General features: G+C 37.5%; 1 protein-coding gene across 2 annotated transcripts in view; it reads left to right on the forward strand.

The window, feature by feature from the left end:
* DHX9 (DExH-box helicase 9) overlaps positions 1 to 10,152 on the forward strand; it is a 34,800-nt gene extending 24,648 nt beyond the window's left edge. For both annotated transcript variants that reach the window (XM_069074387.1, XM_069074388.1), the window contains 10 exons: positions 1,114 to 1,187; positions 1,621 to 1,773; positions 2,567 to 2,727; positions 3,145 to 3,256; positions 4,065 to 4,226; positions 4,353 to 4,480; positions 5,992 to 6,221; positions 6,343 to 6,458; positions 7,165 to 7,365; positions 9,681 to 10,152. In XM_069074387.1, the coding sequence (XP_068930488.1) occupies positions 1,114 to 1,187; positions 1,621 to 1,773; positions 2,567 to 2,727; positions 3,145 to 3,256; positions 4,065 to 4,226; positions 4,353 to 4,480; positions 5,992 to 6,221; positions 6,343 to 6,458; positions 7,165 to 7,365; positions 9,681 to 9,996 (1,653 nt within the window). In that variant the 3' untranslated portion in view covers positions 9,997 to 10,152. The remainder of the gene's footprint in view (positions 1 to 1,113; positions 1,188 to 1,620; positions 1,774 to 2,566; positions 2,728 to 3,144; positions 3,257 to 4,064; positions 4,227 to 4,352; positions 4,481 to 5,991; positions 6,222 to 6,342; positions 6,459 to 7,164; positions 7,366 to 9,680) is intronic.
* The last annotated feature ends 4,102 nt before the right edge of the window (positions 10,153 to 14,254 follow it).

A 14,254-nucleotide genomic window follows, 5' to 3' on the forward strand; every position in this document is an offset into this window, starting at 1 on the left:
TTTTTTTTTTTTTTTTTTTTTTTTTTTTTTGAGGGGCAGTTGGGGTTAGGTGACTTGCCCAAGGTCAGATGGCTAGTAAGTGTTAAGTGTCTGAGGCCGGATTTGAACTCAGGTCCTCCTGACTCCAGGGTTGGTGCTCAATTCACTGTGCCACCTAGCTGCCCCTGTTAGGAAGATTTGAATTCAAATTCAGCTTCAGTCACTTGCCTAGCTGCCTAACTCTGGGTAAGTCACTTAACTCTCTCTGCCTCAGTTCCTCTATCTGTAAAATGGGGATTACAGTAATAGTACCTACCCTCCAAATCTGGTTGTGAGGATAAAGTGGGGTATTTTAAAGTACCTTGCAAATGTTAAACCATTATATAAATGTTAGCTGTTATTATCAGTTAAACTACTACTAATTGTTTCCCAAATCCAAATTGATATTTTCAGCTTTCATGTTTGTTTAAAGGCTTTTTCCTCTATGTCTAGAATGTACTTCATCTTTTTCAGAATTCTTTTCCTTGAGACACACATCAGATGCTGTTTTTTTTTCTCCAGTGTTCCCTTAATCTTCCCTTATCTCTGACTGTCCTAGAGTACTTTGAATTTATTTTCCCCATCACACTGAATCTTGTTTTATATTTTGTTATTTGTTGTTTACTCTGATAGAATATAGTCTCTTAGTAAGAGTGCCGGCTCCAGTGTTGGGACGACCTGGAGATCAAATCCCGGGCTCAGACACTCAGCACCACACCCAGAAATAACTGGCCGTGTAACCTTGAGCAAGTTACTTAACCCCGATTGCTTAATTAAAAAAAAAAAGAATATAGTCTCTTTTCAAGAAGACTCTTTTTTTTTCTTTTTCTTTCTTTTCTTTTTTTAAAGCAATTGGGGTTAAGTAACTTGCTCAAGGTTACACAGACAGTTATTTCTGGGTGTGGTGCTAAGTATCAGAGCCCAGATTCGATCCCAGGTCATCCCAACACTGGGGCCAGTGCTCTTACTCACTGAGCCACCTGGCCACCCCCAAGAAGACCCTTAATATTCATACCCAAGCATCTAACAATAATATGTTCTTGGTAGGTTCTTAATGTTTGTTGAGTCAAAATCCATTTAACTTTTTCTTCACAGGTTATTTTGTCCACAAATATTGCTGAGACCAGCATTACCATTAATGATGTCGTCTATGTTGTTGACTCCTGCAAGTGAGTTCCTAATGTAGTGCTTTTGTCCTGAAAACAATAAATTATATGTCTAGAACACAGATCAGTAATCTTAAATTTACAGTTTTCTCATATTATTCTTAGTTGTAATGCCACTGTAGGATCCTAAGTCTTTGACAGACAGATTTCCCATTATGATTCCTAATTTGTCTCTGAGCAGTATATTGTAGTGGGTATGTAAGAGTGTTCGTTTCTAATGGCTTTAGCCTGTAGATCTGTAGGAAATGAGGTTTGGTGTTAAAGGGTATTGGGAAAATAACGGGTTGATTTCTAATTCTAAGGAATCATTAAATAATGGTGTCCTGTATAGTTGTGGTTATTTGGACATCACCTCAAGTGACTTGATCACAAATAAATAATGTGGTAATATTCTGAAAACTAGAATTTCCAGCTCCTGGTTATTTCTCATTTTTAGGCAGAAAGTGAAACTGTTCACTGCACACAACAATATGACCAACTATGCTACAGTTTGGGCATCTAGAACAAATCTTGAACAACGGAAAGGGCGCGCTGGTCGTGTACGACCTGGCTTCTGTTTTCATCTCTGCAGCAGAGCTCGTTATGATAGGTAAAACCTTATGTTGTCTGTATCTAAGAGGATTCCAGTTTGTTTTAATATCTGAAAATTTAATGTTTCTGTGGGATATTAAAAGCACTTCATTAAAAATGTGTTTTATGGGGCAGCTAGATGGCACAGTGAATAGAGCACTGGCCCTGGAGTCAAGAGGACCTGAGTTCAAATCCAGCCTCAAACACTTTACAAAATTACTAGCTGTGTGGCCTTGGGCAAGTCACTTAACCCCAATTGCCTTCCCTTTCCCCCCTTCAAGGAAAAAAAAAGTGTTTTATAATGCTAAAAAGTTGAAAAGGAACATCTGACATTCAATGATAATAAGTGAGACAATTGAAAAGTATTCACAAGAAGGCTCAAATGAGTTTATGTAAAAGTACTTTGTAAACTCAACTGCACTTTTGAGTTTTAAAACTTTTTTTTTTTAAATAGGGATCCACACAAGTTCTATGATTGTAACTACCGATTTAACAGGGTATTTTATTAATTTCAAAATTAATTGATAGCTTATTTTTACACCACCTACGTTTCCCAGTATAACATTCTAACTAACCTTTCCAGTGCTGTTCCCTATAATAAAAAATCAAAAGAAAATGGTTCAGCAAATCTAATCTGTACGTCAACTATTATACACACAATGAGCACATTACCCTAGATGATATAACAGTGAAATGCTGGTTAAGGGGTGACGAGAATGTGGTTAAATTTAAGATAGCAAGAAGAACCTTGCACTCAAAATGTTGATCATGTATAGATACAAAGTTAATGGTTAATTTTGTCTTTTTCCTAGACTCGAAACTCACATGACCCCTGAAATGTTCCGAACGCCACTGCATGAAATTGCCTTGAGTATCAAACTGCTTCGTCTAGGAGGAATTGGTCAGTTCCTGGCCAAAGCAATTGAACCACCACCTTTGGATGCTGTGATTGAAGCAGAGCACACTCTCAGAGGTATCATTATCTATGCTTGCTAATTGGTATTTTCATGTTAGCTAATAAGTTTGATAAGTATTCATGATGAAAGTTTGCCGTGCTCCCATTACTCTATATGACCAGTAGTCTTAAGCCATTCTGTCCTATGTTTGTTATGAAGAGTTCTAACTACCAAAGTGTCAAAAAATTAAGCATGTGTCAGTGTAGGAAAGGAAGTTCACTTTGGAGAACAGGTACTGGAATATGGACTACTTGCATAAAAGTTTAATATAAGCATTCATTTTGTTGGTAAATGTCTAATAGTTTGATGAATGAAGACATTTTAACTTGTTTTTCCAGAAAACACTAACCTAGCTTTTGTTTTGCACAGCAGAATTTGTATCTTCATTAAACAGTTTACTCATTTTATTACTGCTGACAAAAATATCCCTACAGAGCTTGATGCACTGGATTCGAATGATGAGTTGACACCTCTTGGACGAATCCTGGCTAAACTCCCAATTGAGCCTCGCCTTGGCAAGATGATGATAATGGGTTGTATTTTCTAGTAAGTATATTCTCTCATTGTTAATTGAATGGAAAATAGATTAGAGGATGCCTTGGAAAGGGGGAGGGGAGTATTGAGGAAGGAAAATTGGACACAGTTGGGATTACATGACTTATATGGAAAAGTAAAGCCACATCATATTTATAAGTGGGTTGTAGTGATACAGTTGGGATTTTTTTTAAAGATATTCAGTAACTGGGAAACAAATGAATGACTCCAGTTGGAGCTGAATTATTTGAGTTGGAGAGAGTAGAACTGCACTGAGGGAAAAAAGAACACTAAATATTTCAAAAGAATAATTAATCTTGTCAATAAACATTAAATGTAGGCACTGTGCTCAGTGCTAGGGATAGAAAGTCCTTGCCCTTGGGGAGTTTGCAATCTAATGGGGAAAGACAATATACAAAAGGTTAAAAGAGGGGACAAGGTTAATCCATCTAAGGACATGGTAGAGAAGGCAGAAATATCCCAGAGCAGTGCACCATGTTGAGAAATGAGATGATTTTTAAGAGGTGAAATGAGAAAGGAAAGCTGTAATGTTCAGTAATATCTCATTGCCTTTTACATATTCTTGCCTTACATTTTCTTATTTGAGCTTCACAACAGTGAGTTTTGGGAGGGGTGGTAAAAGAATTTTAAGTGCTATGTGGAGAAATTGTGGCCACTGATATAAGTTTTAGCTTCAAATTTTTCTTGATTAGTTAAAATAAGAAATTTTTACTGTCATTATATGTATCCAGTTTTGACAGATTTATCATGACTGCTGACAATAAGGCTCTTAGCCAGTTTTCTCTCTGCTTCATTTTAGTGTGGGGGATGCTGTATGTACCATCTCTGCTGCCACTTGCTTCCCAGAGCCTTTTATCAGTGAAGGCAAACGCTTGGGTTATGTCCACCGCAATTTTGCTGGAAATAGGTTTTCGGATCACGTGGCCCTTTTGTCAGTGTTCCAAGCCTGGGATGATGCCAGGTATGTTAATTGAATGAGAGAACCATGCATGCAAGAGGTTTTAGAAGAGTGTCCTAAAACTTCTGTTGTGGAAATTTAATAATGTTCCATTTTCATATCCTAATGGGTCTTTTTTTCTCCTTTTAGAATGGGTGGGGAAGAGGCAGAGATCCGCTTTTGTGAACATAAAAGACTCAATATGGCCACACTCAGAATGACTTGGGAAGCAAAAGTTCAGCTCAAAGAAATTCTGGTTAATTCTGGGTTCCCAGAAGGTATGACTCAAACATTCCTAAGATAAATATTCGGGTGATTATGTGTATGACTTAACAGTGCCCTCTGTGCCTTTAGGCTTGGTTGCTTCTCAGAACTGTTTTGAACTCAGTAGCAGTGTTCACAGTCCTGCTCCCCTGACAAAGTGCAAGTGAGCAATGAAAGACCACCACAATGATTGCAGTATTCTTAACTGTAACTACTTTTTCTGAGGAACATTGGAGATTATATTCAGCAACTTAGATGAAAACCACTGAAGTCTTTTTTTTTTTTCAGCAGTGATCCAAGAAAAAATGATAGGCTTGTCCTCTGCCAAGTTTTATGCTTATCGAAATACTAATACTATTGTTAAATTTTAAATGACTCAAACATATAGACAAGTTCTCAGTTGGCATGAATTAGAAGAGTATTATAAGAGTTTATATTGCCAAAATAATGACACACATCCTACCCCCAAAGTGATTTATTAATTTGAATCTGAGCTTTTATCATTTCATAAACAAAATGGCTCCTCTCCACCCCCATGAAATTTCCAATCTAATAATAGATGTTGATTGTAATGTGGCAAATTCAAAAGTGAGATCCAAAGTGTTGTGAGCTATTCAATCATTGTTTGCTAGTTAGATTGAGGTTCTTTTCCCCCTAAATACTTTGTCTTGATGGAAAAAAGTTCTGATGCCATTGAATCTTTTTTTTTTTTTTTAGTCTTAAGCCAAAATATGGTTTACATATGTTGTGGCACTCAGCATTTTCTGTATCTGATTTTAAAAGAGCTTTGTTCTGAAGAGGCCTTTAAAAGATAATAGTTTTCTGAGAAAACTATTGAGAATTATTATTTAGTAGAAAGGAAGGTATCTTATTTGAATGGCAGCAAAGCAAATGGGAACATATTTTAGATTTTAATAAGATGGTTTATTAGGTCATAGTAGGGAGCTTTTTTAAGCACTAGCTAACTTCCTTAGCCTTGAATTTTCATAATTGGTTTTCAGAATCAGGGTTCAGAATTCATTAAGTCTAAGGTGAAATCAGTACAGTCATCTACTCTGATCGTCAGATCAACTTGTTTCTTGAGAAGCTCCTGCCTTTTATCTGTGGTTCTCATTGTATTTATGAGAACAGAAGGAGGGGTTATTTTACCAACTGACCTCTAAGAGAGTAGGAAAGGGAATAAGCATATATTAAGTGCCAGGTGCTGTGCTAAAAGCTTATAAATATTATTTCATGTGCTCTAAGAGCAGAGACCTTTTAAATTAATGATAACTGATAAAATACAGGACTTAACAGCTTTTTAAAAACTTTTTAAAATTAATAAGCATTTATTTCTTTTCCCTAAGACTTTTTTTTATTATAAATTAGTCTATAATTCAAGGCCTTGCAATAAAGAAACTTATCCAAATAACATCAATGAAAATTGTCCAGAGTCCCTTGAATACTTTGGATAACAACATAAATGTATGGGGAAGTAGCCAACTTTCTAATTCTCTTCTCTGCCCCCCTTCATTTTTTTCTGCAGAATGTCTGATGACACAAGTATTTAATAACACGGGACCAGATAACAATTTAGATGTTGTCATCTCTCTTCTGGCCTTTGGTGTGTACCCTAATGTCTGCTACCATAAGGAAAAGAGGAAAATTCTCACCACCGAGGGACGAAATGCACTTATCCACAAGTCATCTGTTAACTGCCCCTTTAGCAGCCAGGACATGAAGTACCCATCTCCTTTCTTTGTATTTGGAGAAAAGGTAGGAAAAGAACATTTTCTAAAAGTTTCTCTTGTGCTTCATTTTGGTCTATTGAATTATTCTCTTGAATATTGAATTGCTTAGCACCTCTAATCAAAACTGTTTCTTTCTCCATCTGCAGATCCGCACTCGAGCCATCTCTGCCAAAGGCATGACCTTAGTGACGCCCTTACAGTTGCTTCTCTTCGCTTCTAAGAAGGTCCAGTCAGACGGGGAGATTGTGTTGGTCGATGACTGGTATGACCTTTTCAAGATTGTATCAAATCTTAGCTAAATGTTTATAGTTTAGGGCTGATAAGAGGATGCCTCAGATTTGATTGAAAAAAGCCACTAACATAAGTCTGACAAAATGCACAATTTGCTGCTTGATAAATTGCTTCAGAATGCTGTTTTACCAAGATTACCAATTTTTTTAACAACACTATAGCACAGCTTTTATAATGTGCTTTTTTTTAGTAGTAATAATTCATAGTAATTTAAAATTTTTCTGGAGATGAAGTGGTGGAAACACATTCGGGTGTTTGCCCCCACCTCTGTACTCCCCTTCTAAGAAGGGAAACTTGATGTGTAGTTGTCAGTCCTTAATAAATGGTGCTATGGGATCCCCTTCTAAAGCTTTTCAAGTTCATGAATGTGCATGGCATTGGAAAATGATAAAATGTGGTTACCTAGACCTGTTTTTCTAACAGAATGGTAGACACAAGATCCAGTCATTTTCGTTTATGGGTAAAAGAGGCTCTGGAGGAGTAGTGTGGTTGCAGGTGCACATGCCAGGACACACACGTGCTTACAGACATATGCACTCACACACACTGTAAAACACTGAGAGGGCGTACCAAAAGTCTTAGTATCACTCTTGGCTATTTAAAATATGTGGCATAAAGGGGAATGAAAATTCAGTTTTTTTCTGACATTTAAAAATTTCATTACATCTTTAATTTAGGATCAGACTGCAGATGTCCCATGAGGCTGCTGCTTGCATAACTGCTCTTCGAGCAGCCATGGAGGCTCTGGTTGTTGAAGTAACCAAAGAGCCTGAAATAATCAGCAATTTGGATCCCTCAAATGAGCGTATGCTGAACATGATTCGGCAAATCTCTAGGCCTTCAGCTGCTGGCATTAGTCTCATGATTGGCAATGCACGGTAAGTTCCATGTTTTTCTGTGTTAAGATAATGACAAGTACCAAATAAGAGTCACAAAAATTCCTAATGTGCCATTTATTAAAATCGTCTAGTCTCACCACTAAATACTCTGCCACCTACCTCTGAAGAGATTGGAGGCCCAGAGGAGCTAAATTGATTAGTAACTGGGTGAGGACTCAAATCCCAGATGTTTGGATTGGTATTGTACTTATTGTATTCTATTATTGCACAGAGTGAAAGTGTGTAAAAGTAGATTACATTGGTTTCTCAATTGGTAGGCATTAGAATTAATCAAATATGTTTTTCTTTAAAGGGATTCTATACCTTTAATGCATTAATCCAAGACTTACGTGTTTTGACTAAAGAAGTTACCCTATATAACTTAAAAGGGTAACTTGAGGTCATCAGTATGTGAATATGCTTTTGTAAATGGTAGAATGCTATGTGAAGACTTAAAAGATTTGTTAGAAAGACTTTGCTGATAGGACCTGCCAGAACTTTTGCTCTGTTGGCTTAGTATTGTAGAGAAGCCAGCTTCATCTCAGTGATATAGCAAATGAAATTATTTATGAAGTGCAATTTAACATAAACAGAAGGTACACTATAAGAAATATTTAATACTAAGTGTTTATTGTGGTCAGAACACAAGATGTAAAGCATTTGCAGGGATACACCCAGCTGGTACAAGAATTGTCAACAGTATGAAGGAAAGATTAGAAAGGTAGGAAAGAGGCAGGAAAACTTAACTGTTGAGGTAATTATAATAGCCTAGGTAAATGATACAAAGAATATAGCATGGTGACCAGGGCACAAAACAGGTTATGAATGTTAATGATTTGGGGAGGTGGCATTGACCAAATTAATTGATTGGATATTTGAAGTAAAATGAAGAAATCAAAGATCACTGTCCTGATTCAGTGTGTATAACCATAAATTGGATGGTGCTACAGACAAATCACACAGCAAGCATCAAGTTTAGAGGGAAGGATAAACTTGGTTGTATTGGTCAGGATTCAAAACGTACATGGGAGTTATTTGTAGATAGTTGAAACTGGTGTGAGTGAATCAGATTTCCAAAGGAGAGCCGGCTAAGTGATCACACACTTAATGGAATCACCCACTTTAGAGGTCAGGAAGCAGAAGAGAGGTAATCAGTAAGGTACAATTAAAACTAGAAGAATGTTGTGTTGAGTGGTGGGGCCCAAGCTAGATTGAAAAGAGTGACAGGAACAAGGCAGGTAGGACAGTAGCTAGAGAGTATTCAGAGGGATAAGGGAAAGAATTTTTTCGGATTGAGACTTGAATTGTGGTAGGCACCTGAGAAAAAGGTACACGGGAATGGAATTTAGGACTCAGGAATTAGCCGAAATGAATTGTAAAGATCTCTTTTGTTTGAGGAGAAAGTGGGGAGAGAGTGATGATGCTGAAAAAGATTTGTGGATAGAGTTTGGGGGTAAAACTACATAGCCTCAGATATCATCAAATGACTTTTTTTTGCTTTGTGGAGGGCAGTTGGGGTTAAGTAACTTGCCCAAGGTCACACGGCGTGCGTGCATGTGTGTGGTGTGTGTGTAATGTCTGAGGCCAGATCCAAACTCAGGTTCTTCTGACTACCGGGGCCAGCATGACACGTAGCTGCCCCCATCAGATGACTTCCTTTTAAAAAATCTGTTTAGAAAGTGTTCAATTAAATAGCTGCTAGTTAGCTTGTTTTTATAGGCAACAGAAAAGGTTGATTTGAATTATAGTTTTATTGCTAGCTTTTAGCTATTGATCCCAGTTTCTATTGAGAAAATGCTAGAATTTGTGCTTATAGTTTCACAGTGCAAAACATTTAAAAAAGGAACAAGTTACTGAAAGACTAATCATGGCTTCTTGGTCCAGCAGCCAGTTATTTATTTTTTCTTGCGTTTTTAATCTCTTCACTATCCCCTTCCCTTATGTGTGCCTACATACTCAAACATCAGTCCTAATAAAAGGAAAAAAGCCCTCTGACTGATCTGGTTACTGTATCATCTCTCTTCTTGATAATAAGTAACAAGATTGAGTACTTTGCTATGTTCATTTGGCTTTTTTCCAACAAAAATCATTATTTGCCCATACTTGTTGCTTGCCAATGCATTGATAAGTAGGCACAACAGTAAGTTTCAGTAAACTGAAGAGAAAATAATATTAGGTTTTTGTTCTAATAGGAATTTTTGCCTTGTTGGTGTATTTTAAATTTTAAAAAAAGGTCCCTAACTGAATTAATTTGACCGTATTAGATCCTATATTTGTATCTCCACATTTGTTAAAATTGTGTTTTCCTTTCTTAGGTATGGAGATGGTCCTCGCCCACCCAAGATGGCTAGATATGACAATGGAGGTGGATTCAGAGGTCGAGGTGGTCAGCGAGGTTCTGGCTATCATCAAGGTGGAGGATATGGTGGGAGAGGATATAGTGGGGGCTCTAATTCTTACCAAGGAGGGTATGGAAGTGGAGGAGGATACAGAGGCTCAGGTGGTGGTTATAGAGGATCTGGAGGAGGCTACAGTGGAGGAATGGGTGGAGGAGGATATAGAGGGTCTGGGGGATTCCCTCGAGGAGGAAACAGAGGTGGTTATGGAATGGGTTTTGGAGGTGGCTTTTGAGGAAATAATCACCTGCTTTCAGAGCTGTCTCTTCATCTCCCAAGTAGTCAATACTAAAATATGCATGTTACATTTTTTTCAAGAGATTTGTTTGCTGCCATTAAGGCTAAAATCTATTTTCCACTCACTGTGTTGTTCAATGTAGTTTAAAGAAAACTAAGTATGTAGGTATATTGGTGATTTTGTTTATTATGTAAAATATTGATGATCTCCTATTACAGAGTACCACAGTTTGTATTATTTTGTTCTTAATAAAGTAAGTTTTGTTTTTTGAAATTAATGTGATATTTTCTTGGCTTTAGTTTAATACTATGGAAAATAAAATATTACACTGAACCTAAGTCATGTGTTTTAATCATTGCTTTTTACACATTGAATTATGTTTACAAGTCTTTGGGGAATAGTAATTATATTCTACCAACCAGTTAAACTATTAGAATTAATTTAACTTTAAGACAAGCTGTTCCAAAACATGTCTTGAACATTAGAAGTAAGCACTGTCATGGTTCTTAGGTTTTGTTTTTGGAGGAAAGCAAAGTACAAAGCACTCTTACCAGGGAGCTAGCATAAATGTCTTTGAAATAAAGATGTTTCTAATATATTACTAGCCAGTGCATAATTCACATTGTTTTTTACATCTGCAAGAGACTAACTTGACCACAGTCTAGAGCAGAGCTTCTTAACCTTTTTTGTGTCATGAACTGTAGACCTTTATGAAGTCTAGTGAAGGCTATTAATCCCTTATCAAAATAATGTTTTTAATGAATATACTATATCAACATATCCTTTAAATTCTTAAAAAAATTCTCAGCCCCCCAGGTTAGGTCAAGTCAACAAGCATTTGTTAAGGCTCTGTGCTAAGAATTGGGGATAGAAAAGCAAGACAGCTCCCTACTCTCAAGGAGCCAAAGGGGGAACAAGAAGCAAACAACCGTGTGCAGACGACGTCGACAGAATAAACTGGAAGTGATCAGCAAGGGGGCATCAGGAAAAGCTTCTTGTAGAGGTTTGAAGGAAGCCAGAGGAAGGGTGAGTAAGGAGAGCTTCAGGCACAGGGGACAGCCCATGAACATGCGCAGAGCCAGGAGATGGAAGAACAAGAAAGCGAGAATCAATAGGGTGGGGGGGTGAAGGGGTGCATGCGACAAATTTATGGAGAGTTTTGTTTAAAGGTTCCTCAAAGTTTCTTAGTTTTAAACATTGAGAACAAAGTTATTGATACTGCTAGAAAACACATATGTGATTTGATTAGTTTGAAAAAATGTTGGGGGAAGATTTGGTGGTGATTTGAAGCTAATTCTACCTTGGAAGCTGGTGGGGGGGGTGAGTAGGGGGGTGCAGCTGTACATGTAGAACTACACTGGTTTTGCTAGACTGGCTGATGGGTCTCCTGAGCCAGATTGTCCACCAGTGATTGCACCATGAGCAACCCGTAATGAATGCTCCCAAGTGCTCTGGGGAGTCCAGTATAGCAATGAAAAGATAATTTTCCAAAGAAGCTTGCCAACCAGTGGCTTGGGTTCAATTTTGGAAGATCAGCATGGCAGAGAAGTATTCATTTCCACAGGAGCTGTTGATGAAAGTGGAACGCACATGGGTTGCTAAAAATCAAATCTCTGGAAAACATTGTTTATTCTTAAAATGATGTAAACCTTAGTGTGGCTGCTCCGCCTCTGTCAGCCAGTGGGTAGATTCAGTAGCATTAGAAAAAAGTTTTTTTAGGCTTTTAAAAAACACTAAAAATTTTAATAACAAGTTCAGAAGGATCAATAATTGTTCATGTGTTTCTCCTTTTGAAAGCATTGCATATTTTGTTTTTTGGAAAAATATTTCGGTTAGTTATATTCCTTCCACTGCAAGGTTTCAACCTTTCCTTACTTTATCAGTTATGATTCTTGACTGTTTCTCAAGTTCTTCATGGTGAGATTTACCCAATATGCTGGAAACCTGAATTTTTTAATCTTTTAGTATCATGAGAATATCAGTATGACAGTCACCACAGCTTAGTGAATTTTTACTTTTTTAACCACAGCATCTCCTTTTTAACTTGATCACAGCTATACTTAATTTTGCTATTTTATACTTCTTGAACTCAAGCCATCAGCAATATGCCCGTCCCACCAATGCATCTTTCCATTGTCACTTTATTTTTAACTTGTGAGGTCATGCTGACAACATTTGGTCGGTACCTCTGGTGATAATAGTTCGTTTATGTTGTGCTTTCAAAATGCCTTTTTTTCCTCCATAAAAACCCTCTGAGGGAGATACATATTATCCTCCTTTTGTTACAAATAAGGAAACAGCTTCTTAGAAGGCTAAGGGACTTGCCCACGTTTATCTAGGGAAGCAGCAGAATTATCTATTTTAGGGTTGTGAGATCAGTGCTCTTCTTGGCACATCAGCCAGTGTATGATTATTAAAGATGCTTAATTTTCCAAATGAAATCCAGCCACATCCATCATATGGATGTATCTTACCTGTTGTGCCTGTACAAGAAATGCTAATGTACAAATTAAATAGGTGACCTCTCAAGCAATGTGTTCAGAATTTGGGCTTTGCCCATTTTTCATCAATTTATGTTTGAATGGTTGAGCCAGTCTCGTGGATTTCAGTAAAACTTTATATTCTTCTGGGTCTTGCTACAGTTAGTATTTATGATTTGCAAATAGCATATGGAGAACCTCACTGTTCATAGGAAATTCTTTTGGCCCTTATACAAACTTGAATTGTAAAGCCCTATGAGAATTCAACCCTGAGGCCAAACCTCTTGATAATGAAAACCTACCTGAAGTCCGTCAGTGAATAAAAAACTCCACTCTGGTCATACTCTTTCCCCATCCCAGTGATTCTGAACTTCTGGCTGTCATTTGAACCTAGTCTATTGTACCAGGTAACTTTTCCATCAACAGTTACTTTTTGATTCCAAGGAACATTATAGCCCTATGTGGGTGGGGTATACCCTGTTAGTTCTCACACATGCACTTTTTAGCTTCTTTTTTTGTGTTGTCTTAACCCACTAAATTGTAAACTCCTGAAGTGCAGGGACTTTTTCTTATTAGTATCCTTCAATCTTTTCCTTTACCACTCCTTTCTTCTGGCTCTCACCGAGACTTGGCTTCCTCCTGATCTGCCCTTGTGGCAGTGCCTGCATACTCTCCAACTCACTGGTCAAGGTAAAAGAGTGAGACTACCCCTTGCTCCCCATTGCCACTTCCAGATTCTTTCTCCTTCCCTTCCACCATCACTCAATATTCAAAATTTTGGTAGCTGTTAGTCTGCTACCATCCTGGACATCCATCCCCCTTCTACAACATGCTTGCTGTCTGGCCCAGTCTTCTAACTTCTGTCCTCTTACTAGGGGACTGATATTCCTTCTGTTTACACCCTAAAAACTCAGTTCTTCAATTTACTCATTTCATGTAACCTACTTCAGTCCACCACACATAAAGATGCAGTCCACCACACATAAAGATGATCAAAGCCTTGATCAGAATTCTCATCACCCACAACTACATCACTTCTTAAGTTCATAAACTCTGAAAGTCCCTTATCTGATCACAATCTTTTTTGTCCTTGCTACCCCAAATCCCATTCTTTATCCATGATGTGACGTCCAATCTCTCCATCCCTTATTCCAATCAGTAAGCATTTATTAAGTGTCATGCACTGTGGATACAGAAAAGCAACAGAAAGTCCCTGAAATTTACAATCAAATGAAGGGAGACAACATGCAAATATATACCAAGCAAGCTATATACAGGATAAATAGGAAATGAAAAGAGGAAAATCAGTACAATTGAGAGAAGTTGGGGCAATCTCCCAGTGAAAGATGGGATTTTAGTTGGGACTTAAAGGAAGCTAGCGAGATTGAGAGTGGAACAAGGAGAACATTTTAGGGATAGCCAGAGAAAATACTTGGAGCTAAGAGATGAGTATCTTGTTAATGACAAAGCCAGGAAGCCATCGTTAATGCATTGGAGAGTATGTATTAAGGAATGTGTGAAGGTGTCACAAGCCTGGAAAGGTAGAAGGGGCCAAGGTTATGAAAGGTTTGAATACAGGGTTTTCTGTTTTATCCTCAGTGCTTAGTACAATGCTAACACATAGCAGGTGCCCAATAAATGTTTACTCATCGACTGACATTCCATGATGACAAAAATCTTTTAGCAAATACACATCTTTAAGGGTTTGATATCAGTATTTCAGTTGAATATTTATCTCATAGACTGTAGAAGGATTTTGTATGATTTTTGACATT

Source organism: Petaurus breviceps, unplaced genomic scaffold, assembly GCF_028583685.1.
Source record: "Petaurus breviceps papuanus isolate PSGF00001 unplaced genomic scaffold, PetGlider_PUasm1.0 90895, whole genome shotgun sequence".
In the NCBI taxonomy this organism is placed as follows: Eukaryota; Metazoa; Chordata; class Mammalia; order Diprotodontia; family Petauridae; genus Petaurus; species Petaurus breviceps.